Genomic DNA, 27,903 nt, shown 5'->3' with positions numbered 1-27,903 from the left:
CTGGGTTATTGGATATTACTAATACACTTTGTTAAGTTACTAAAAGAATTATAAATTTAAGCCTTAATTAACAAATGACTTCTGAACTTATCTCTAAGGAGTCAAAAAGACCTTAGGTATTTTTTAGCACCTTAATCATGAATGTATAAAATATCATTGTCGTGCGTAGAGTATTTTCTTACTAACAATGTAAAAGATGAGGTGTTTTTTAAAAAATACTCCTTTTAAAAATAAACTTTGATAGCACCTTGCCTTGTCACTTGTCTATTTTAATGTAGTTTAAAATACACAAAAGTCATTTATTTATTTATCTTAGGTATGTGAAACCTGTAACAGTGAAAGTGTACTGTAAAAATAAGAAATTCAGCTACTGAGATTATGAAAACATGGTTTAGGATATTAAAGAAAATTTAAGGAATCTAGCAGTTAACTTGAAATACACGTTCTCAAATGTTTGCTTTTATATTTTTAAGAGTATATCAGAATATATGGATAATATGAATCTTACATTAAAATAGTTGCCCATGGGCCAAAAAAATTTTTGAAAAGTGTTTAATCTGTTCTACCCAGTATTTTTCTTTTAATTTGAATTATTTGCTAACACTTACATATTAGCAGATTTCACATAAAATTCTGGATTTCTAGCTTGTCTTGAAAAAGCTGAAGCACAGTAAAGGGTGTTCTAATTATTCATAGGCTGCATCTTTTATACCCCTTTTAACACCTGGTCTTTTGTCACACTGACTTATTTAGAGCCAAATTAATGTAGGAGAAAGAATGTGAGCTCTAGAACCAAACAAGATGACTTCAATTTTGGCTTTAATACTTACTCCTTGTGTGATTCTAGACAAATTACTTACTCTCTCTGTACCTCAGTTTCTCTATGGTAAAATGAAAATAAAATTGACAAGATAAATTGGGTTTTAAGGAGGATGAAATGAGTGTACATGAAACATTTAGATTAGTTTTTGGCATATATTCATCGTGCATAAATGTTAACTATAAATAATAATGCTTTTTGCCTGACCTCAGTAGATACTTGAATTTGGTGACTGCTGCATAGCAGAGGACCTTGGTTCTGAATTTATTTATTTGTTCAACAGAATTTATCAAAGTTTGTGTTATACTCTAACCATTCATCTACATTTTGCTGTCCTCTACTAGATTATTTTCTCCACAGTTTCTTCTGTATAGCAAGTGCTCAGTATATGCTTATTGATTGGCACACATAAGCAAATACTGACAACTGTCTAGATTTATGGATTTAAGATTTATGGCTTTAGATATTCTTGCTGCATGTTAGCTACCAAAGTTCTTTGTTTTCCTTAATCCTCTGCTTATATTGTTTTAGCCACAATTCTAGGGGGATAGGTTTTATTAACATCTGACTGTGATTGTGTGGATGTAGAGGGTTTTGGAGACTTCTGATAAAAATTAGAACATGTATATGAGTATTTTACAAGGTGATGGTTTTAGAGAGAAAGTAAACAGAATAGAGGGGCATTTTGTTTTGGTAAAAGGTCATCAAGAATTTCTGTATTCATGAGCATCTCTGGAGCTTTTGCTCCATAGGTGAAGACCATATCCTATAAAATTAGACACTCATTTTGTTTGGACTTGCTTTTACCACTTCTTTTTACTCTTATTATTTCCTCTTCCTCTCATGTCCTTGGTGCTCCTGAAATTTAAAAGATTATGTTACTTACATTATTTTGCATGAAAATTGGTGAACTTGGTTTATTTTTTGAAAGAGTTATGATTTGGGAAGATAATTTGCATCTTATGGACATACAAAATTTACAAATAGTATACCTTGGAAGTTGAAAATAATTTAAAACAAAATTTGTTCAATATGGAATAATTTATATAAGTGAGAATTGAGAGGGAAAACTTTCAATATGACAAAAGGAAATATAGGTAGTTTTTTATAAAATCTTGTAAGTATAACACCAGAGGTGGATATTATACCAGAGATACAGATATATTTGAGCACATAAAAAGTTACCTATGTCACAAAAATGTCATACAACTGAAAGACAGATACACTTTGAGAAAAATATATGTATCATATAACCAAGGTTTAATACCCTTACTACTTAAAGCATGTTCAGAAATCATGAAGACAGTCATAACAATTAACTCCATTAACAAAAGACAATAAACAAATGTCAGCGAAACAGTATCTCAGTAGTTATCAAGCAAATACAATACAAAATTTGACTGTCACATTGGTTCAAAAAAATCAAAGAGGAAACGTCCATTGTTAATGAGAATCAAGGGGAAATGAATTGTTCTATTAGGTGCAAAACTTTATAGAGCACAATTTGCCAAAATCTTATTTTTTAAATATATATTTTAATCCAGCTATTGTAATTTAAGAATTTATCCTAAGGAAATAATCATGGATATGATACAGACATACTGCTAAAAGATATTTATTTTTGAGACTGTTCATAGTATTGAACAACTGAAAACATCTTGTTTACTACATAAGGAATTGGTTACATAAATTGTGCTGACTATATATAGAATGCTAGGAATCATTAGAAATTATAGACACATAATTATTATTATTTTTAAACTGGGGAGGAAAATACTGAATTTAAAGTATTCATAGATTACATAATAAGTATGTTTAGCATGTTATGGATCATATTAAAACCATATGTATTTTAAATGCCCAGAATAAAGACAGGAAGTACATGTGTAATACACTGAAATGTTAACACTAATATTTCTGGCTAATACTATCATGAATGATTGATTTTAATTTGCTATATTTTCTGTATTTTGAAAGTTTCTATTGTGAATGTTTTTTATTTTGGCTGTAAAACAAAAGGATGCTATAAATGTGGGAGTATTGTCTTTAGAATTTAGCATATTTATTGAAAATAAATATGATTCAAAATTGAGATAAAGATTATAAATGACGCTCAGATTTTGAGAAATTTTGAAATGAAAATTTTGTGTTACCTTTTCCCTTCTTTGCATAAGCCTACCAATGTGAGGTAAAGTCCCTGGAGGCTGGGAAAAACTTCTTAATGTCTATAAGGTTCATTTAATCATCTCAGTCTTATATTTATTCACAGTCATAGCAGAAAAGAATTTATTATTTTCTCTGTATTTTTTCACCTCCCAGGTAGTTACTTTTGGTGACATTGTCCAGTTCCCACAATGTATCATTCCTTATCTGAAACTAGACATCCTCTGCAGCCAGAAGAACAAGAAGTAGGCATTGACCCCTTGTCCAGTTACTCTAACAAGTCTGGAGGTGAGTTTTGTATGCCAATACTGTTTGCATGTAGGGTACTGGTAAACCTAGCAGAGGGCCCTCAGTTAGCTGTGTCCACCTTATGTGTGTAATTCTCTTCATGAAGCTGAGCAGGCCAATGTTAAGTATGTTATTCTGGATATGTACAGAGCACCCTTGACACTAATGAATACTTCAACAAGCTAGCTTTCAGTTATCCACAGAAGCATTAGCCAAATGTTTAACACACTGTCATTCTTTAAAAGAAGATAATAAACTAAACAATGACTTCAGCATAAAAATGTTGAAATGCGAAAGGGCCTTGGTCAAACATCTTTTAAAGAATCTTAAATTTTGGCGTGGATTTTCAGGGATATTTTCCCCCTTCAGCAGATTGAGATTATTCCAGGATAAAAGACTTGATTCATCCTCTTTTTTTTTTAAAGTAACTGAAATTTGTGTTATATTTTTAAAGATCTATATGCTGAAATTATTAAATGGTAGACAGTTAAAATGTAGACTGTATTCAGGGTCTACCCTATAACAATGTATCAAATGTTTATGTATCAGAACTACTATTTTCTCAGTATTTACTTAATGATCGTAATAACATAGTTTCTTAGCTGAAAACAATTGAGTTTGTAAGAATTCTTGAAGGCTTATCCTTAGTTTTTAAGCAGGTCACTAAATATTTGATAAAGTTCATTGACTCAGTGACTGCTTGTAAGTTTTCACTTGTGAAATGCAGGTATCAAGATTGTAAGATCTATTTTAAAACATAAATTAGTCAAAGTATACAGACAAACTGTTATAAAAAGGAAATTAGTCAAAGTAAATCATGTGTGTTATATTCTTCAAAAAAATGTTTTTTTTCTGTTTATACTGATGTCAAGGTCTGCTTTTCACTCATGTTTTGAGAATTTACAAAAAGAATTGACTCCCACCTAAAATGGCTATTTCTTTGGAACACAAACTTTATGCAGAATGTTTATGCTTTTGTGCATCTTTAATACCTCCTACATACAAAATGCCATTGTTGTTTTTAATGAAGATGGGAAGAGAATTTTTCGCAGTTATTTTTGTTCATTTAATTTTTTACATTTTTATATTTTTTGTTAAGATAAGAAGCTCAAGACTTATGGTTTAAGATTATTGATAATACGAAATTAATAGTTGCTCATTTCAATTTCAGTATTTTTATATCTCAGTGCTGAGCATGACACCTTTTCTAGTGATATTTTCTCTTAAATGTAATACTCATAAGAAGCATTCAGTTAAATAAATCAAATTATTTTGCAAGTACTTCTGTAAGTGGGTGTTTTAAAAGTAAATGTCTTTGTGTCAAGTGTATAAAATAGTTTCACCAAAATATTTCATACTCTTTCTGATTACTCTGGTTATTTGAGGACGTAGTTTTTGTTGTCATTGTTTGTTTTTTAAGTGCGTATTTTTATATGGTCTATTTCATTAAATACTGAAGTTTTTTTTTTTTTTTTTTTTTAACCTGGTTAAAAAAACATTTTAAATTAATTTTATCCTGTATTGTTTACAGGAATGAGTAGTTACCTTTGCTAAAAAGGCTTTTCGTTTATATCCTAGCCTAACATTTCTATGACATACTAAGTTATTAGGACTGAATTGATGTTTAAAAGTGCCATTAATTCATTTACCCCAAATGTTCATTAACAATGTAAATGTATGCTGATGTTCTATGAGACAAGGAAGTGACTAATGACTCTTCCAACTAACAACACTTAAAATGAATAGAAACTTTAGATAGCTAATCTTGAAGTAATCAAGACCCTCATTCAGCTTGGCATCTCTGTATGCTCTAAAACAGCTGTCAACTGTTAAAAATATATACAAAACACACATACGCACACGCACATGCAGAAAGAAAGATATGTAAATATCTCGTTCTTCAAAGCCATAAAGGTTACTAACCATAGTGGGCTTTGTGCATTGTATAGGTAAATATTTTATATAAAGCATCTATTTCATCTTCTTTGATTTTCTTTTACAGAAAACATGTGTTGCATTTTAATGAGGTTGTCATATTTGAAGAAAATCATCACCTTTCTATTATGTTTTGTTTATTTCAATATATGTTTTACCTGGGCTTTCTTCAAGTATTTTGAAGCTTTTTACACATTTCTGCCATAATCTTTAGGGAATTTGTTACTACTGGATGACTCATTTTCTAAGTATTTAAACACTTCACTTCAGTGGTTTGCCAGTGTAGAACTCATGTGTAATTTTTCAAAACATTTCTTGTCATAGGTTCTATTAGTAAACAAGGTAAGTCTTTAATTTCTCAAATCTGGATTTTAACATTTATAAAGAAATAGTACTGTTGAATGATTCTGAGAATTTTGGAAAGGATTAGAAAAAACATCCTGATAATAGGAATGGAGAGAACAAACTACGTATCATTGGCTTATTTTCATGGGTGGTTGAGAAAAGTAGGTGAGCGAAGAAAAAAGAACTATTTGGATATGGATATATATGCAAAGTCTTAGGAGATATTTTCTATGTGAATTAAACTTTTAACTGCTTTACCTGTTTTTCCAAATAGAGAACAACATAGAAAATATGACATTTTCTGTGTGCCCTATTCAGTTTAGTTTACATTAATTACCACTTAAAATTTCAAGATCTGTGATCAAAGTTTAATAACTGACAAGTTCCTAGTAATTTAGTTAAAACAAAAAAGCAAAATATTTGTTAGACTATTTATGATTATTTGTTCTTAACCTTTAATGACCAATAAAATGAAGAAGTAATCACTTTATTTTAAATTTAAGATAATATCAAAATTCAGGTATACGTAATCTGTTAATTATATAATATTGTTGGAATCATTTTCACAAGCTTATAAGAGATTGGAATGTCATCAGTGATGAGAGAAATTTTTCTGTAGGAGATCCTTTGTTAGTCTATTCTTATGTTACTGTGAAGAAATACCTGAGGCTGCGTAATTTATAAAGAAAATAGTTTTAATTGGCTTATGGTTCTGCAGGCTGTATAGGAAGCATGACACAGGTATCTGCTCCTGGTAAGGGCCTCAGGAAGCTTACAATCATGGCAAAAGGCAAACCAGGAGGAGGTATGTCTCAGGAGTAAGAGACAAGGGGGGATGTGCCAGACTCTTGAACAACTAGATCTCAAGCGAACTGAGAACCCATTTGTCACCAAGAGGATGGTGCAAAACCGTTCATGAGGGTCAGCCCCTGATCCATTCACCTCCTACCAGGACCTTCCTCCAACACTGGGAGTCACCTTTCAACATGAGATTTGGAAGGGACGTACATCCAAACCACATCAGGTCTCTTTTGAGAATGGCATTTTGTTAAACATTGCTAAAGTTTTTAACTTAAATTTTGTATGTCACAGTATTCACCTTCTTACTTAATAGCTTTTATATATTTAAATAATTACCTAACCTTTCTTTGCCTTTTTATATACTATCTGTTTCAAAGCTTTCTTTCTATTGTCATTCATAAAATATTTGGCAACTTAAAAAAAATCCAAGATGTTCAGAATCCTGCCAACTCCATTTTGCTTCCTGTAATTTTTTTTTTTTTTTTTTTCTGAGTATTCCTTTCTTTCCATTACAATGACATGTTTTAGAACTAGAAGAGTATGTCCTGGCTTTATTAATGAAGAAATTGGTAATTTATAATAGTTGACTGATGTCGATATAATAAGGTGGTGCTGTCCTGTCATGATCTTTAGTGTTGTTTTCCATATAGTAGAGGTGGATTTAAATTTGATTAAAAGATGGGTTTGTTCTGCTGAAGATATCTAGATATCTGGCTAAAGTATAAAAATGGTGTCTGAAGTACTGTAAACCCTACTCGGGGCTAATTAGCTGGAGTCATCTTAGAGATGAAAAAGTCTTTTTACTTTCTTCCCTGGCTTACAACTCTTTAGTGACTTCTCATTATATTAACAATAAAATCCAGACTGTTGACTGTGATGTGCATGGCTGTCTTCTTGTCTGTCTGGTCTTGCTCAGATATGCTAAGCCAGCTCTAAACTTTGGGCCTTCACACGTGCCATTTTTCTGACATTATTTTTGATTCATTCAGAGCACTCATATTAATTTGAGTACTGTCCATTCTACCTCCTAAATAACTCTCAAATGTTTCCACTTCTCTCTATTTCCATTGATACTTTCCAATACTCAGAGCACCTATATTAATTTGTTTCCTTGTTTATTTTTTGTCTCCTTGTCTCAAATGTGAGCTTTATGAGGGCAGGAATTGTGTTGAAACTGTATGTATACCTGGTGCTTGGCACATGGGCACTGCTTAGTAAATGATGAACGAACAAACTGCGTTGTTTTATCAGTTTGAGTACCTTCACTTACGTTAATTAATAATTGCTTAATGCCTCTTTCCTCCATATGTCTTTCTCTTTCCTATCTTAAGTTGTAATGTATGAACTCTGTTTTATTGTCCCTGATAATTCTAGCACTTGAATTTTCTCCTTTTAGGGTTTCAAAAGTTAATATACTCTCCTTTTTTATCCTCTGTTCTCTTTGACCTCTCTTCCTTTGAAGTTTCTCCTAAAATTCACTTATTCCATGTTTTCTTTTAAATATAACCGATCTCAGAATTTGCATAAAACCAAATGGGCAGAGAGTTTTCTGGCAAATAAATGTCAAGTTATGATAATTAAGAATTAGTGACTTAATGCACAGCAGTAATCACTTGGCAAAGGGAAAGCTAAGGAAATAAATTATTACTTTTCTAAGAAATTTGTGGCCATAATTTGGGAGCATAGACTACATGTAGTTTGCTTACATTTAATACACATGTTTAATACACATAATTCTTAGTGAACATTTTGTGTAGATAGTATTCTTGATACCTGGTTTCTTAAACTTACTAACATGGTATATAGCAAATATTGTTTATTTTTTTATATGAAATATGATAGAACCAGTAACCTGTAGTAGTGGCAGCTTTTCTTAAGTTTAAAACACTTTTAAAGTTTATTTTTTGTCATTCAGTAAATATTTAAGTGCCTTGCGTGTACTAGGCATTGTTCTAAGTGCTGGAAATAAAACATTGAAAAAGATAAATATAGTCCCAGATACCATGGTGTTTATGGTTAGTAGCCAGATTTGGGGGTACCCAGCAGAGAAAAGTAAATGATCAATGAAGGTAGAGAATGATAAGTGCTTTCCTAGAGGAATTAACAGTTGTACAGTGAGTACATTGGTAGAGAATCCAACTGTGGTAATGGTGGATCAAGGAAGGTGTGATGTCTGTCTAAGTCACAACCTGAAGGATTAGTAGCTGTTAGCCAGATGATTGTAAAGAGTTTGTGCTATGAGCTTGCTCTCCACTAAACGTAAAGAATTTCAGTGTGATTAAAGGTTAGAGTTCAAAAGGAGAATGACTACAAATGAGACTGAAGACTAGAATGAAGCTCCCTTATACTAAGAACAGTGGGTATTTCAGTGAAAGAATCTTGTGGCCAGATTTGCATTTTACAAAGATTGTTCTGGCTATAGTATGGTGAATAAACTACAGTGTTGGGGGCAATACTAGAAGCTGAACAATCATTTCAGAAGCCATCAAAACATTCTAGCTGAAATGATAGTGGCCTGTATTGGAAAGTATCAATGGAAATAGAGAGAAGTGGAAACATTTGAGAGTTATTTAGGAGGTAGAATGGACAGTACTTGATCTAGTACCTTACTGGATATGGGGAAATGGTAGGGGAGTGAAGTTTGCAGTGACATACAGTTTTCTGAGTTGACTAGTTAGGTCTATGATAATGCCAGTACTGAGACAGGGAAATCTAGAGAAAGAACTTTGTGTGGTACAGGTGGGATAGAGGGCTGCAGAGGCCATGACATTGGATGTTCAGTTTCAGATGTGAGTTAGAAGTACCTTAGAGCATTCAAATGAAGACACCCTGATGATTTTGATGTATGGGTCTGAAACTTAGAATTGGGCTGTAGATAAAGATTTGTCAGCTTACATATGGTAGCAAAAACAATGGCAATGATTGTGATTACCTCATAATAGCATGTAGGCCAAGAAGAGGACCTACGATCAATATCTAAGGAAAGTCATTTAAAGACCTTGCAACAGAAGAGGATCCTGCAGAGGAGACTTAAAAAAAGAGGCTGGGGAAGTAGAAGGAAACCCAGGATAGTGTGATGCCAAAGAAGCTAAGATGTCAAGGGGAGAGTGAGCAAAACTGCCAGAGATTACTAAAGTTAAGAAAATAGAAGTGTCCAGTGGACAAAGTCATTGTGGTTATGATAAGCACAGTGCTTTTTGTAATCTCAAGAATCCATATGCCAGTACTCTGTATGTTTCATATAAATGATGTATGTATTCTATACTAAACTGACATGAGGATTAGAAGAGAAAAGGTACAACAGTATTAGGAAAAGTGAAAATCAGTGGAAGAAGAGTTCCACTTGGAACTTGGAAGTATAGAGGAGAGGCAATGTAGAGCAAAGACAGGAAGAGGGACATTATTGTCTGTTGTAATAATAGAAGGGAAATAGAAAAGGAGGTGTTTAGGTGCAGCAAGTTCATGGGTTTGATGGCAGAGTTGAATGAGATATCACTGACATTTTAATCTCTTGTTTGATAAGTTAGGGTGACATTATTTGCTGACAGTGAATCACAAGGCGAAGCATGTGAAGATCTGTGGGGAGTAAAATAGGTTAAAGTGGGTTGATAAGACATAACCTTGGAGTCAAGTTGAAATGGGACATCATATTTATGGGTGATTCCAGCTTGTAAATGTATGTGATTATGTCCAGCAGAATCCAGCAGCTAGGATTTAGCCACAAAGAAGAACAGCCAGGGTTTTTGTCAGGGCTGTATAACAGGTAGACAGTAGGCAGGGAAGTTGATGGTTGAAGAATTCATTGATGGATTGAGAATATAAGGAAATTTGCTATCATGGAAGGTGGTTTGCAGAGGGCAGGGTAGAAAATTTTGGAAGGGATAGAGTCAAGGGAGAAGGAAGAGTAGTGTGGTTATGGAAGTCCTGCAGAGAATGTGGGAGCAGTAGGGCCAAAATTCTGCTTGATGTCTAAGAGTAACAGGGATGGTGAGGGTGGTGGCAGACTTTTCACAGTGATACCTAATAATCTAAAATGTTGTGTATTTTATATTAAATGTGCCTATCTAATATATGTTCTAAATTCCAAAGAAAATAGTAACATGGTCTTTTATCACATCTCTTAATAATTCTTATGTGTTTGATAAATGCATTAATTTGGTGAAACATTGTGTGGTAGTAGCCAATAAAGCAGCTCAGTGCTCCATTATTTCTGTGTAATAATTTGGATCTATAATGATTTGGATGTGGCTTGGTTTGACGTGTCTAATAAAAAATTCTCCCTAGATATCAAGGAAAATGCAGTTTGGATAGATGAAAAACTGTAAGTTAGACTGTAAGGTCATCAAGGAAACTGGTAGCTTTATTCAGGATAGATTGTTAAATAAACAGGAGAGTGACCTGGAAGTTTTTTAATGCAGTAACAAGGACAAAAAAGTGCATGGATTTTAAAATGTCTCTTTAAGAACAGATTTTCAAGTGGTATGACAGTTGGACAAAGTGACATCCGAGAGCAAAGAACATGCCAAGCCTAGTTCTGCTAAATTAAACTGCTCAAAAAGAAGTTGGATGTAAGAGACTTAATTTTGAAAGACCATGAGTTAGAGATCTCTGTGAGTCATCCTCCAGAAATGCCAATTCAAGGTATGAGACAAATAAGAAATCAAAGGAAAGAGGAAGGAGAGAGCTAAGGACTGATTTGTAGAAAGTCCCCATGATTAGAAATTGGATAGAGCAAGTATTTTAATAGTACTTACTGGAGGAATAATCAAAGTAGGGGAAAGTCACAGTGCCAAAATTATAGAAGCTACAGATATGAGAGCTTTCAGAAAGTTCAAAGTGAGCAGTTTCTCAAGTGTTGTGTAAGTTAAAGAGAGTATAAAAGGAAGAAATACATGATTTGGTGATTGGAAGACTATTGATTATCTATTAGGGATTAAGTCATTTTCAAGAAACCACTAACTCAGTTGAGTGGATGGAGGCAAAGGAAGTGAACTCAAAAATCTGATTCCAAATTCACATTAAAAAGATAGTGATTAAATATCAATGATGAATATTTAGATGGTGAAGAATATTCTTACTCTTTAATGTTAGATTTGGGTGATTGTATGTGTGGTTTTTGTATTTATGTTCTTACAGTGTGTTGAGAACCTTACTGCTGGTAAAATCTAGATCCTTAAAATCTGAAAAAAAAAAAGTCCTCTCTGGTCTTACTAATGATGTTTTTTTCATTGAGTTGTCCATATCTTATGAATTAGATCTACTTTTCAGTTTTATTAAAAATCTTCCATTGATGTAGCAATTCTCTTTATTTGCTTAAGGGGAGATAGGCTACTTTACAGTTACTTTAGAGTTGGATTTGTGTGAAGAGTCGTTGAACCACCTTGCAAATACCTTGATGTTATTCATTTCCTAGTGTCCTGGGAGCAACGAAACCTCACTACTGACCAGACAGGGAAACAGTAGTCTTGCAATAGCCCTTATCCACTACCCCTTTAGGCAATTTGGTCTGCAAAAGGATATCCATATCTTAAGATATATTCTCCACCATCCTTTCTAGTATCCTGGACCCCCAGACATGGGAGGTTGTGTGATGGTAGTTTTGGTTGATTGGTCTTGGCACAACTAGAGCAGACACTGGCAATTCAGAGTATTATCTTAAAAGGTAACATACGAAACAAACATTGAAGTAAAATGGTCTGTAATGGAGCTTTTATCAAAGAATTATGTTGGTTGCTTTTTGTTGATACATTAATGGGGCCAGATTTTTTTTTTTTTGAGACAGAGTCTCACTCTTTCATACAGGCAGTGGTACAATCATGGCTCACTGCAGTCGTGACCTGGCAGGGTCCTCCCACCCCAGCCTTTGGAATAGCTGGGACTGTAAGAATGCGTCACCACGCCCGGCGAATTTTTGTATTTTTTTTGTAGAGATGGGGTCTCTCCATGCTGCCCAGGCCGGTCTCAAGTGATCCGTCCACCTGGGCCTCCCAAAGTGCTGAGATTACAGATGTGAGCCACAATGCCCTACCTGGAATTTTTAAATGGTGAAATAACCCAGCTTTCAGCCCACATGGCTTAGGAAAGTATATCAGCTATCACTTGACTTCTCACATGTTAAAGCTCCGTTTTATTGATTTGTGCATTGAAACAGATTTCTCCTTCATAGCTTGGTAGCTAAATGAATAACTAGGTTCTTATAAATATAATTCTCTCCCTCCCCAGTGCTTCTATTAACTTCTTTTATAGCATTAGCCATTTTAAAAAACTATCTGCTGCAACTACTGTTCTTTAAGATTACAAGCTTTCTTTCTTTGAGATCACTCAATTAGAGGGAAGACTTGAATATCCAAGGGAGGATAAGAGGAATGCAAGAAAAAAATTTAACTTTACTCTTGGGAAATCACTCAAGGACTTCCTTAATCACACTTTTATATCAGTGCCTTCCCCCGCCACCCCCCAATCAAAGTAGAGGTTCCCAAAGACCTATTTATCTCCAGTTCATGTCTTAAAATTATCCCCTTACTTTGCTATGTAACAGTCACCGATATAATAAAACAGCCAATTTTTTAAAATATAGCTGATATATTTTGGTAAAATTCTCTTTAAATGTATTAAGAGTTTTTAAAAAAAAATTTTACTGTTACATGTAGATATTTATAACTTTTCTTGTAGACCTAAGTTAGGCCCATTGTGTGTGTTTCTCTTTAGGAGGTTTAAAAAATTATTATGTATTACAACAGTCTTTTTGAATAGCAAGCACAGTAGTCAATTTAAATGTGCAGAGCCTACATTACATTACTTTAGTGTGTTGTAGCAGATTATAAATTATTTGTCTCATTTTTGATAAAAGAGATGTTTTACTGTGGTATTTTATTACTTCAGTAATTGTCTGTTTTGAGTTTTAGTGTTTCCACCTAAGCTTTCCACAATGATTCTTTGACATTGTTCTGTTCTTAAAAGACATCTTACCAAAAGCTTTGATAATACACTTTGCCCTATCAATATGTCATTAAGCTCACGTATTTTTTGTTCTTAACTTGGCATTCTATGAGAATTGAAAATAAATTAGTTCACCATCACGGTATACTTTTGCTGGAATGAGGGCTTCCTTGTTAATTGAATAGTTGTTTTGAAACTTGGAATCTTTTTTTTTCATACAATACTAGTATTTTATTCTGGAGTTTGGGTAACTCCTTGAATTTCCTGAGAGGGAATCCCATATGAAGTATATAGGAAAGCACAAGGGCTGGAATATTATGCTAGCTTCAAGCTGTTTTACATTTTAGGAAAATTTGAGTGTTTTAAATGGAAGAAATTAAGAAAATGGTAAATCATAAAAATTATATTATGTCAAGTTGTTTACTTTAAGTGGATATTTTCTTTTACATCTCCAGTATTTAGAATATAATTTACTTACTTCCTTGGAAATGATCTGATATTCTACCACTTGATAATTTTTGTATTCCTATAAATTACAGTGACTGTTTTGTTTTTCCTGAACTTACAAATACTTTTAATTTTATTCAGGGAAAGAAAATCTCAACTAGCTTTGATTTATCAACAGATAATGAGAATTTACCTTTACTCACTCAAGTCAGAGATGAGGCAATATGTGAGCCAAATAATCTTTTATATCATGGCAATATGTGTACTTAAATAATTCTCCTACTTTCCTTGTCCTGTTCTTTCTTCTTCCAAATGTAGAAAAACTTAAATAATAATTGACTTTCTAGCATTGGTATTTAGTGAAAATTTGAATGGAATAGGACTGATTTAGCCAAGCATAGAACACTACATCAGTTTTTATCCTTAATTAGACTTGTGAATAGATTTGTTTTATTGAAGTGATAGATTTTTAATCAGAAAGGTTGACATGATGATTATGAAATTTCAGTAATAATAACTGAATCATAGAGGCACATATATTTTATCATACAGAGTAAGGGCTGCCACCCAAAGACCTGATGTTCATTCATTTATGCAAACATATTTGTTGAGCATCCAGTATCTGGGAATAGAATATTGAACAAGTAGACCACTTGCTTTCTCTTATGGAATTCATATTTTAACACAAGGTGGGCAGACAAATTGAAAAGTAAGTACAGAAATAAGAAAATCAGAGAAAGAAAAAATACTACGCAAAGAATTAAAATAGGGCGATATTACAGTGAGTGACAAGGTGAGTACTTTAGATTGTCAGAGGAGATCTCTCTGAGAAGGTGGTATTTTGGCTAAATGTTGACAAACAAGAAGGAGCCAGATATGCAGATATACAAGGATGGAGTGTGTGTGTGTGTGTGTGTGTGTGTGTGTGTGTGTGTGTGAGAGAGAGAGAGAGAGAGAGAGAGAGTGAGAAAGAGAGAGAGAGAAAGAGACATCTGCCTAAACAGAGCTCATAAAAGCAGTAGGATATGAATAGGCTTGTCATATATAGGGAACTGAAGAAGATCACTATGTTTGGGCTACCATGGGTGACAGGGAAATGACACAGGATGGGGCTAGTAGACAGGGGCCAGGTAGAAGGTTTTTGTAAGCCAGGCTGAAGAGTGCAGGTTATATTCTAAAGACTCAGAATTATAATTCAAGGATAGGAATGATAGCTATTTTAAAATATATTTCCTTTTGACTTGGTGATAGGCATTTAACAAGTGATGCCTGATTTACTGAGAGTTGTAGTATTTTTAACATTTTTTTCATGTGGCAGTCCTCCACACCAGTTGGTTTGTTTCCCCATTCTCAACATTTTAGCAATTTAATGGTGAAGTAATTCCAGCTTAATCTGGAATAACAGGATGCCCTAAATTTTTCCATTTCTCTAAAGCTCAGTTCTTTCTATGTGGTCCATTTTATGTCATGCTACCAGTATATACTAATAGTATATACAGCCTATTGAAACCTTTTCTGTTGACCCATTTGTGTGTGTGTGTACACACACGCATGTATGCATGTATGTATGTGTGTACATCTATGAGTTTTATTTGTGTGGAGAGCATGTAATCATTATTTTCCCTCACTGATGTAACAGAGAATTTGTTCCTCTAGGACATATTAGAGCAATGTGTTTAATGCTCTTCAATTTAATTTGCTGGTATCACAATTAATACCATTAGGGTCACTTGGAATGAAACTATTAACAAATTGAGTAATTTACTTTAACAATGTCAATGTGTTCTCACAATTTCATTTGCTTTAATTAGTGTACAAGCTATTATTTCATAGCATACTTCACATAGCAAAATGTAATAATGCATTCTTGGCTCCTTAAAAAAGAAAGAAGGAAACTTAATGGACTGAGTGATTTTGTGGTTAGCTGTAAAGTGATGGAGGAGAAAGTAGAAAGTCAAAAAGCAAAGTTTGCAGGAATGTAACTAAAACATTCTCCAGTACATGGAAAGGTAAGCACTATTGCCTAAATAGTATTGAAAACTTTTAATGGTAGTTAAAAAGAGGAACATACATCCTGGAAATTTTTAATAGAGTTTAGTTGTAATACTGCAATAATAATTCAATTTCTGGACATCATAAAGTAGATCATTCCTAAGTTATCACCCTTATGGAGAGGAACGTCATGGTGCAGAATTTTAAAAAGGTGGGAAACAAAAAGTTATAATTCTCAAATGGGCTTTTGTTTTAATGTAGGTATTTCTGACCTAAGTATTTACTTTAATAGCCTATGAAAAAGCTCTGCAGAAGGAGATGGTGAGCAAGCTTTTCCACTCCTGTGGTTACTTCTTCTATCTGGCCTACTCTGTTGACGTCACTAGACCCAAGGAAGAATAAATTGTTATATTTATATTTCTTTATATGTAGAATAAGCAGAAGGTGATGAGCTGTCAACCAAGTCATAATTAATAAGATCTGCTGTTCTCTGTAAACACAAAAGCAAGATTTGCTATCATGTTATCAAGTGGCAACTTAATGTGGAAAGGAGATAAAAGCAATCCAGAGAATTCAGTACTCTAATTTAAAAAATTAGTTTGATAATCTATTTGCCTAATTTGATCGATTTAAGTTTCTGTTACTTTCATCTTTTTTCCTTTTTAGTCCTTTGATTAATGACAAAAGTTCATAAAATACAAATAAAAAAGGAAGCAGGAAGAAGTGTAATTAGGCAATAAATATTTAAGTATAAAATGCAGGAAACTGCAGAGTGGGGCCAAGATGGCTGATTAGAAGCAGCCTCCTTCTGTGGCTCCTATGGAGGAGAACAAAACTGGCGGGTAAATCCTGAATCTTCCACTGAGGTATCCAGGTTCTCTCATTGGGACTGACTAGGCCGTTGGCGTGACCCATGGAGAGTGAGGAAAAAGCATAGTGGAGCAGCGGGCCACGCGGGAGCCGCACGGGCCAAGGGGAGCTCTCATTCCCAGCCAGGGGAGGCGGTGAGTAATTGCACTACCCTGCCTGGGAAATCTTGTGTTTTTCATGGATCCGTGCAACCCAGGGATTAGGGTATCTCCTTATGAGCCCAGGCCACCAGAGTCTTGGGTCCCGAGCACGGAGCTGTGCAGACTCATGGTGGCTGGCAGCAGACTGGAGACTGCCTAAGATGATTGAGTTCCCAGGGGAGGGGCAGCTTGCCATCACTGCAGCTCCAGTCAGTGGTTTTCCCCTGCTGGTGCCAGGGAGACTGGGTGGTTTGGACCAGGAGGAATTCCTCACAGCACAGCACAGCGGCTGTAGTAGATCATGGCCAGACTGCTTCCCCAGCTGAGCCACCCTGTGGGAATTTCAGCAACTCCAGCCAGGGGCTTACAGACAGAACTCTGATCTCCCTGTGACTGAGCCCCTGGCGGGAGGGGCAGCTGTGGTCTCTGCAGATCTGCAGACTTAGTATTTCCTGCCTGCTGGCTCTGAGGAGTTTGGAGCAGTCCAGATGAGGACGATTCCCCCCAGCACAGTGCACCCACTCCACCAAGGGGCAGCCAGACTGCTTCTTTAAGCAGCTTCCCTATTCCGGGCCTCCTGATTGGGTGACACCTTCCAACCGAAGTCACCAGACACTGCATACAGGAATGTTCCAGCTGGCGTCAGGTCAGTGCGCCTTTGGGACGGAGCTCCCAGAGGAAGGAGCAGCCCATCTTTGCTGTTCTGCAGTCTCCACTGGTGATGCCTACAGGTGCTGGGTTGTGGGGTGACCCAGGAAAATAGGGTCTCAAGTAGACCCCAAGCAAAGCGCAGCAGGCACTATGGAAGAACGGCCTGCCTGTTAAAAGAAAAACAGAAAGCATCAACGACAATATCAACAAAAAACCTATCCAAAGATCAACAGCCTCAAGATTGAAGGTAGATAAACCCACAAAGATGAGAAAAAATAAATGCAAAAATGCTGAAAACTCAAAAAGTCAGAGTGCGTCTTTTCCAACAGCACCTCTCCAGCAAGAACACAGAACTGGGCTGAGGCTGAGATGGATGAACTGACAGAAATAGGCTTCAGAAGATAGGTAACAGTGAACTTCACTGAGCCAAAGGAGTATGTTCTAACCCAATGCAAAGAAGCTAATAACTATGATAAAATATTACAGGAGTTGGTAACCAATATAACCAGTTTAGAGAGGGACATAAATGACCTGATGGAGCCAAAAAATGCAGCACGAGAACTTTGGGAAGCTACACAAGTATCAGTAGCCTTATCCACCAAGCGGAAGAAAGGATAGCAGACTTTGAAGACTATCTTGCTGAAAGAAGGCATGCAGACAATATTAGAGAAAAAAGAATGGTAAGGAATGAACAAAACCTCCAAGAGCTATGGGATTATATAAAAAGACCAAATCTACAACTGACTGGGGTACCTGAAAGAGATGGAGAGAATGGAACCTAGTTGGAAAACACACTTCAGGGATATCATCCAGGAGAACTTCCCCAACCTAGCGAGACATGCCAACATTCAAATTCAGGAAATAGAAGATATTTCATGGGAAGATCAACCCCAAGACATAATCATCAGATTCTCCAAGGTCAAAATGAAGGAAAAAATGTTAAGGGCTGCCAGAGAGAAGTCAGGTCACCTACAAAGGGAAACCCATCAGACTAAGAGAGGACTTCTCAATGGAAATCCTACAAGCTGGAAGAGATTGGAGACCAATATTCAACATTCTTAAAAAAAAAAAAAAAAGAATTTCCAACCCAGAATTTCACATCTGGCCAAACTAAGCTTCATAAGCAAAGGAGAAATTAGATCCTTTTCAGACAAGCAAATACTGAGGGAATTCATCCACTAGACTTGCCTTGCAAGATCTCCTGAAGGAAGCACTAAATATGAAAAGGAAAAACCATTACCAGCCACTACAAAAACACACTGAAGCACACAGACCAATGACACTGTGAAGCAACTACATCAAGTCTGCAAAATAACCAGCAAGCATCATGATGACAGGATCAAATTCCCGCATAACAATATTAACCTTAAATGTAAATGGGCTAAATGCCCAATTAAAAGACACAAAATGGCAAGCTGAATAAAGAGCCAAGACCCATCGGTGCTTCTGAATGATTCTTGAGTAAATAATGCAGTTCAGAAATCAAGAAGTTCTTTTAAACTAATGAGAACAAAGAGACAGTGTACCAGAATCTCTGGGACGCATCCGAAGCAGTGTTAAGATGGAAGTTTATGGCCGGGTATGGTGGCTCATGCCTGTAATCCCAGCACTTTGGGAGGCCAAGGTGGGCAGATCACTTGAGGTCAGGAGATCAAGACCAGCCTGGCCAAAATGATAAAACCCTGTCTCTACTAAAAAATACAGAAATTAACCAGACCTGGTGGCACATACCAGTAGTCCCAGCTACTCGCTAGGGTGAGGCAGGAGATTCGCTTGAACCCCGGACATGGAGGTTGCAGTGAGCCAAGATTATGCCACTGCACTTCAGCCTGGGTGACAGAGCAAGACTCTGTCTCCAAAAAAAGAAAAAAAGTTGGAAATTTATAACACTAATGCCCTTAACAAAAAACTAGAAAGATCTTAAATCAACATCCTAACATCACAACTAAAACAGCTAGAGAACCAATAGCAAACATACCCAAAGCTACCAGAATGCAAGCAATAACCAAGATCAGAGTAGAACTGAAGGAGATAGAGACACAAAAAACCCTTCCCAAAAATCAGTGAATCCAGGACCTGATTTTTTTGAAAAAATTAATAAAATAAATAGACTGCTAGCTAGACTAATAGAGAAGAAAACAGAGAAGAATCAAACAGAGACAATAAAAGATGATAAAGGGGATATGACCACTGACCCCATAGAAACACAGACAACCATCAGAGAATACTATGAACAACTCTATGCAAATAAACCAGAAAATCTAGAAGAAATGGATACATTCCTGTACACATGTACCCTCCCATGACTGAACCAGGAAGAAGTGGAATCCCTGAATAAACCCATAACAAGTTCTGAAATTGAGGCAGTAGTAAATAGGCTGCCAACCAAAAAAAGCCCAGGACCAGATGGATTTCCAGCCAAATTCTACCAGAGGTACAAAGAGAAGCTGGTACCATTTCTTCTGAAACTATTCCAAACAGTTGAAAAGGAGGTACTCCTCCATAACTCATTTTATGAAGCCAACATCATCCTGATACCGAAACCTAGCAGAGATAAAACAAAAACAGAAAAATTAAGGCAACATCCCTGATGAACATCGATGCAGAAATCTTCAGTAAAATACTGGCAAACCGCCAGCACATCAAAAAGCTTATCCACCATTATCAAGTCGGCCTAATCCCCAGGATGCAAGGCTGGTTCAGCATATGAAAGTCAATAAATGTAATCCATCACAGAACTAAAGACGAAATCACATGATTATCTCAATAGATGCAGAAAGGCCTTCAATAAAATTGAACATCCCTTCATGTTAAAAACTCTCAATAAACTAGACATTGAAGGAACATACTTCAAAATAATAAGAGCCATTTATGACACACCTACTGCCAATATCATACTGAATGGGCAAAAGCTGGAAACATTCCCTTTGAAAACCGGCACAAGATAAGAATGTCCTCTCTCACCACTCATATTCAACATAGTATTGGAAGTTTTGGCCAGAGCAGTCAGGCAACAGGAAGAAAGAATGGGTATTCAAATATGAAGAGAGGAAGCCAAACTATCTTTGTATGCAGATATACACGATCCTATATCTAGAAAACCCCATCATCTCAGCCCAAAAGCTTTTTAAACTGGTAACTGACTTCAGCAAATTCTCCAGATACAAAACCAGTGTGCAAAAATTACAAGCATTTTATTTATATACTAACAACAGACAAGCAGAGAGCCAAATCATAAATGAATTCCCATTCACAATTGCTAACAAGATAATAAAATAGGAATACAGGTAACAGGGGAAGTGAGGGACCTCTTCAAAGAGAGCTACAAACTACTGCTCAAGGAAATCAGAGAGGACACAAATAAATGGAAAAACATCTCATGCTCATGGATAGGAAGAAACAATATCATGAAAATATCCATACTGCTGAAAGTAATTTATAGATCTAATGTTATTACCATTAAATTACCACTGACATTCTTCACAATATTAGAAAAAACTTTTAAAATTCGTTTGGAACCAAAAAGCCTAAATACCCAAGGCAATCCTAAGCAAAAAGAACAGTGCTAGAGGCATCATGCTACCTGACTTCAAACTGTACTACAAAGCTACAGTAACCAAAATAGCATAGTACTGGTACAAAATCAGATACATAGACCAACGGAACAGAATAGAGAACTCAGACATAAGACTGCACAACTACAAACGTGATTTTGGGAAAAAAAAAAAAAGAAAAGAAAACAATGGGGAGAGGATTCCCTGTTTAATAAATGGTGCTGGGATAATTGGCTAGGCATTTGCAGAAAATTGAAACTGAACCCCTTCCTTACACCTTATACAAAAATTAACTTGAGATGGATTAAAGACTTAAACTGAAACTATGAAAACTCTGGATGAAATTCTAGGTAACAGCATTCAGAACATAGGCATGGGCGAAGATTTTATGATGAAATCCCCAAAAGCAATTGCAACAAAAGCAAAAATTGACAAATAGGATCTAATTAAACTAAAGATCTTCTGCACAGCAAAAGAAACTATCATCAGCATGAACAGACAACCTACAGTATGGGAGAAAATTTTTTGCAATATCTCCATCTGACAGAGGTCTAAAATCTAGAGTCTATAAGGAGCTTACACAAATTTACAAGAAAAAACCCCACTAAACAGTGGGGAAAGGACATGAACAGACACTTCTCAATAGAAGACATACATGTGGCCAAAAAGACTGATAAAAAAAAGCTCAACACACTGATCATTAGAGAAATGCAAATAAAAACCACAGTGAGATACCATCTCATGCCAGTAAGAATGGTGATTATTAAGAAGCCAAGAAACAACAGATGCTGATGAGGCTGTGGAGAAATAGGAATGGTTTTACACTGTTGGTGGGAATGTAAATTAGTTCCACCATTGTGGAAGACTGTGTCCTCAAAGACCTAAAGGCAGAAATACCATTTGATCCGGGAATCCCATTACTGGGTGTATACCTGAAGGAATATAAATCATTCTCTTACAAAGATACATGCACACATATGTTCATTGCAGCACTATTCACAATAGCAAAGAAGTGGAATCAACCCAGATGCCCATTAATGATAGACTTGATAAAGAAAATGTGGTACATATTCACCATGGAATACTGTGTAGCCATAAAAAGGGAACACCATCATGTCCTTTGCAGTAACATAGATGGAACATTCTCAAACCCCAGACACAGAGGTTGAGATGAGCCATTATCCTTAGCAAACTAATGCAGGAACAGAAAACCAAACAGCAGATGTTCTTATCAGTGTGAGTTGAACAATGAGAACACAGGGACACCGGGAGGAGAATGACACACACTTGTGGAGGCTTGGGAGTAGTGAGAGCAAAACAAAAATGCAAGAAAATTGAAGAATATACAGATTTCAAGGAAAGAGGTTCATAGGAGTGTATTTAGTTTTTCAACACTTCTAAGTAATTATGCAACAATCCTTTACTGAATTGCATTGTTTATTTAAAATCTGAGATCAGTCTACCAGATTATTCATAGATGAGATCAGTCAGGGATAAAGTGATTTACTGAGGAACAATCTACTTAACAGTAGTAGAAAATCAGTTTAGGTAAGTTGCTTAGTTGTTACATATACTACAGCAAACATTCTTATTTGACCCTTATTTGATACTCATTGCATTCAATGTCTACATTTTATCTTTAATTTTAAAATGATTCATTTGTTGATTGCTTAACCCAGCAGTCCCCAGCGTTTTTGGCACCTGGGGCTGGCTTTATGGAAGACAATTTTTTGCATGGACCAGAGTGGGGTGGGGGATGGTTTTGGGATGAAACTGTTCCACATCAGATCATCAGGCATTAGATTTTCATACAGAGCATACATACTAGATCCCTCATATGTGCAGTTCACAATGGAGTTTGTGCTCCTATGAGAATCTAATGCCACATTGGATCTGATGGAAGGCAGAGCTCAGGTGGTAACGGGTGCTCGCCCACCACTCACTTCCTATTGTGTGGCCCAGTTCCTAACAGGCCACAGACCAGATATACATATGACAGGATAAGCATAGGTAAAGATACTCAACATCAGATGTTATCAGGGAATTGCAAATTAAAATAACACCAAGATACCACTGTATACCTATTTGCAGGATTAAGATCCTAAGCAATGACAACATAAAATGCAGATAAGAATGTGGAGCAACAAAAATTCTTATTTATTGCTGGTGGGAATGCAAAATGTTACAAGCACTTTGGAATACCTTTTAGCAGTGTCTTACAAAATTGTACATACTCTTACCATATGACCCAGCAGTTTTGCTCCTTGGTATTTACCCAAGTGTGTTGAAAACTTATATCTATACAGAGATCTGCACACAAATGTTTATAGCAGCTTTATTTATAATTGCCAAAACTTGGAAGCAACCAAGATATCCTTCAACAGATAATGAATTAACAAACTCTGGTACATGTATGCAATGTAATTCTTCAGTGATAAAAATAAGTTATCAAACCACAAAAAGACACTGAGGAACCTTAAAAGCACATACTGCTAAGTAAAAGACACTAATCTGAAAAGTCTACATACATTATTCCAACTATATGACATTCTGGAAAAGGAAAAACTCAGGAGACAGTAAAAAACATCAGTGGTTGCCAAGGGGCCCAGGAAGCAGAGGAAAGAATGAATAGGTGGAGCACAGAAGATCTTTAGGGCAGTGAACCTATTCTGCATGGTACTGGAATGTGGACATATGTCATTATAAATTGTCAAAACCTATAAAATGTATAGCACAAAGACTGAAGCTTAATGTAAAACTATGGGGTTTAATAATAATGTATTACCACTGGCATATTCATGTAAAATATGCACCATACTAATGCAAGATGTTAATAATAGTGGAAAGGAACCTGAGACAATAAATAAACAAATTGGTGTAGATGTGTTCCAAGAAAACATTATTTACTTAAACAAGAGGCTAGCCAGTTTGTACAATGGGCTCTAGTTTGTTGACCACCATTGTAGAATAACTATCACTATGTTATTGAAATGATATCTGTAGTGGGAATGTGACAGAGAGTACTAGGATATGCTGTTTTCTAATATTTTCTTTAAATAGGCTATACTGAAAAACCACCACTAGAGAAGCTACCCATGAGTTGGGCAAAACAAAGGCAAACACTTGCCCTCGTCCTTTAGGGAGCTGCCAGAAAGACTGAAACATTTAACCACATTTCTTCATTATAAAGTTTGCATAGCTCCCTCTGGCACTGGGAATACAAGCTGCTACTTTACTGCTGCAGTAGATCTAGAGGGTGAAGATGCTAGGTGGGCTATGTAAAATGCTACAGCGTGCTGTTATTGTTGTCTCCATGCAGCAGCTTCTGTCTTTATTAATCTTTCCTCTGTTTAAGTTTTGACTAGATTTCAGAGATATGCAAAAGTTCATTCTAAAAGTTTTTGCCAGCTTATTTGTTGCTTTTGGAGGAGGGGGGTGCAGAACCCGGGAGTTCCATGCTCTGACATTGTTGGTGTCACTACTACTCATGTACTGTGAAGAGACTTTTAAAATTTCACTAAAAAAATTCTATCTTTAAAAATAATTGAATATAGAGAGACAGCACAAAAACTAATAATGTTTTCAGACATATGAACAGAGGAATCACAAACCTCACAATTCCTTTAAAAAATAAACTCATTCCTTATTTCGGTACCAGAAGCATTTAGGTAAATCCTAAATGTCATTTTTCTCTTTTTTCATTATTAGAAGGTCGTATGCATAATAATATCATACTTCAAAATTGCTCAGTGTTGATTTTATATTCTCTAATATAATTTTCATATCTTATGTTTATCATATCTCTATTAAATAATAGTGTTGTCCAGAGTTACCTTGCAAAAGTAAATCATTGAATATATTATTCTTTTTGATTTTATTAAGACGGTTCAAGTAGAGTGAATGTGGGTTCCTCATTTTCCGCTCTCGCCTCTCATCAAGTAAGTACAGAGATTCTGTCTTGTATCCTGTAAATTCATCTTAAGGAAGTCTATGGTAGCATATATATATATACTTGGTTTTAAGGCCGGCCCTAGTGGCTCATGCCTGCAATCCTACTATTTTGGGAAGCTGAGGCAGGAGGATCACTTGAGCCCAGAGTGGAAGACCAGCCTGGGCAATACAGGGAAGACCCTATCTCTACAAATAATTTAAAAAATTAGCCAAGCATAGCGGCATACTTGGGAGGCTGAGATGAGAGGCTCGCTTGGACCTGAGTTGGGGGAGTACACACATGCACACACACACACACGCACCCCTGGTGTTACCTGTTATCTTTAAAAGTCACCTCAGGGTGCTTGGAGTAATGATGGTTGTTAACCCAAACCTGGGGCGGGAGACGAATCAATTACTGAGTTTCTGATTAATTTGTTCCTGAAGTTTTAGTTCTACCCACACCATAGTAAACTGTTAAGTTTTGTTACCTCTTAATAGGCCTTTAGATTAAGTTTGTTTTAATTATGACATCAGGAGTGTGACAGGTTTCATATTGAAAATAGTACTCTATTGCTCATCATTTTATGTTGAAATAATATTGAACTTCATTTTCTGTTCCTGTCTTTAAGGATAAACTGTGAACGATTCACAAATTAACATTAGGAGTGAAAAGGAGATCCTTGGGTCTGGTTCTTTTGATACTTAATATCCAGTGAGTAGTGGTATAGGTAATATCTTTACCGAATGAAGCCACTTTCTCCAGTTGTCTAATGGTTTTGAGAGAATTTTTTGAATATAAAAGGTGGCCTTGTATTTAATAGCTATTTTAAGAGAGCGCGGTAGGAGATGGAAGGTATTGGCCAAACTGGTGCAGGAGCTGAGGGACGAGCATCTGGATGTTGTTTACTCTTTCAAAGTTAAATTAGTTATTATTATTATTTTGGGGCTTTTTTTTTTTTTTTTGTTGAGGCAGAGTGTTGTCTGTCTGTTGCCCAGGCTGGAGTGCGGTGGCACGATCTCGGCTCACTGCAAGCTCTGCCTCCCTGGTTTACGCCATTCTCTTGCCTCACCCTTCCGAGTAGCTGGGACTATAGGCGCCTGCCACCACGCCCGGCTAATTTTTTGTATTTTTGGTAGAGACGGGGTTTCACTGTATTAGTAGTCAGGATGGTCTCGATCTCCTGACCTTGTGATCCGCCCGCCTCGGCCTCCCAAAGTGCTGGGATTACAGGCGTGAGCCACCGCACCTGGCGGTTAAATTATTTTTTACAGCTCTCAGGCATACTACTTTAATAGTCCTTTATGTACATTTAATTAGTTGTGTGTTAAAATTAACATCACAAGTAACTAATTAACAAATCTTTTGTCTTGTTAAATTTCACCCAAAAATGCAGTAAATATCTAACACATTTCTATACCTTCTTCTTTTAATGATTTGAGAGTCTGATGAATTTGATAAATGTGAACACTTTTAATAATATATAATTCATATGTGAGTTTTGTAATTATTTACATACACATCAATAAGATTTATTTATATGGTACATTTAAAAACTTAGCGTATGGCCGGGTGTGGTGGCTCAAGCCTGTAATCCCAGCACTTTGGGAGGCTGAGACGGGCGGATCACGAGGTCAGAAGATCGAGACCATCCTGGCTAACACGGTGAAACCCTGTCTCTACTAAAAAAATACAAAAAACTAGCCGGGCGAGGTGGCGGGCGCCTGTAGTCCCAGCTACTCAGGAGGTTGAGGCAGGAGAATGGCATAAACCCGGGAGGCGGAGCTTGCAGTGAGCTGAGATCCGGCCACTGCACTCCAGCCTGGGTGACAGAGCGAGACTGTGTCTCAAAAAAAAAAAAAAAAAAAAACTTAGTGTAATAGTATAGTCTGCTTAAACATAGACCAAAGCTGAGTAGAAATTTTGGTTATGGATTGACCATTTAAATGTAAAGTTTTGAGTTTTCTTCTCAAGCCCACCCCTAGAAAGTAATTGATTTGAGCCATTTACTATTGCCAAGGCAAATATAAATAGGTTTCATTTAGACCTTCTGTTGAAATTTGTGGAAGCAATTTGGAATAGAAATTTAGAGTCTACTGGAAACTTTTTTAGGGGAGGAAGTATGGGGTGGGTTGGGGGTGGTTTAAGAATGGTTTTTAATGGCATTCCATGTAATTCATTTATAACAGCTTGCAGTTCTTGTATAGTTTATCTAATTTTAGAGATGATTGTTATTTTAAAGTTCTCTGCAAAGCCTAAGAGGTGCCATTCTTACTAACATCTAGGCAAGGGTTGAAGTTCAGGTGTGAGAGCAAGTGATGGAAACTCTAAGTATTTACATGCATGGTAATTTTTTGCCATTTAAACACATATATACACGCATTCACATAGATTAGGTGTGTATTTATGCACAATCTGGCCTTTTAACAAAGAAAAATAAGCCTGTGTTTAGGCTGCCACTGATACAAACAAAACAGCTGAGACTTTAATGAACACCATACTGAGGGCATGTAGCACATAAGGCGAATTAAGCAGGTTACAAACTGCACATCTTCTGTTTGGATATAGGAGATCTCCCCAATCCTGACAATTAGTTGTACTGACAAGGTAAGCTGACAGACAGAAACAGAAGGAGATCATTTGTATCAATTTGAGAAACTGAACTAGTAATGAAAAAATAGCCATATAAGATTGTTCGTCTTTTGCTTTAAAATTGTTCTTTCTCTGTATTTGCTCCAAAAATAAATACACACTGGTAAACAAAAGCTTCCTTTATTTTGTTTGCAAATAAAGACCAACTTAGTTTTCATTTTTATTTTTTAAGAAAAGATTTTCTGGACACTCAAACGAATTTTAAACTTAGAAACCTGACAGAAGTGTTTAAACATAGAATATGAGTTTTCTTTCATCAAAATCTTTTCAAAGTATAGCAGTTCAGCTGTGAAAACCTGAATACATTAATGATGACAAAGAAGCTCCAGAATGAGCCAACATTTGTTTTGTTCTCTTTCAGCATTTCTTGGTAAA

The 27,903-nt window shown here is 35.9% G+C and overlaps 1 protein-coding gene across 10 annotated transcripts in view; it reads left to right on the top strand.

Moving 5' to 3' along the window:
- The window catches only part of TBC1D5 (TBC1 domain family member 5), a 607,988-nt gene that overhangs the window by 237,061 nt on the left and 343,024 nt on the right, over positions 1-27,903 (top strand). For all 10 annotated transcript variants that reach the window (XM_017875878.1, XM_017875885.1, XM_017875881.1 and 7 more), the window contains one exon: positions 3,140-3,271. In XM_017875878.1, the coding sequence (XP_017731367.1) occupies positions 3,175-3,271 (97 nt within the window). In that variant the 5' untranslated portion in view covers positions 3,140-3,174. Of the gene's footprint in view, positions 1-3,139; positions 3,272-27,903 lie in introns of those variants that run through there.

This window comes from Rhinopithecus bieti, unplaced genomic scaffold (assembly GCF_001698545.2).
Source record: "Rhinopithecus bieti isolate Rb0 unplaced genomic scaffold, ASM169854v2 scaffold_8220, whole genome shotgun sequence".
Classification (NCBI taxonomy): domain Eukaryota; kingdom Metazoa; phylum Chordata; class Mammalia; order Primates; family Cercopithecidae; genus Rhinopithecus; species Rhinopithecus bieti.
Note: the sequence above shows the minus strand (reverse complement) of the source record. Positions and strands in the feature narration are given on the sequence as shown.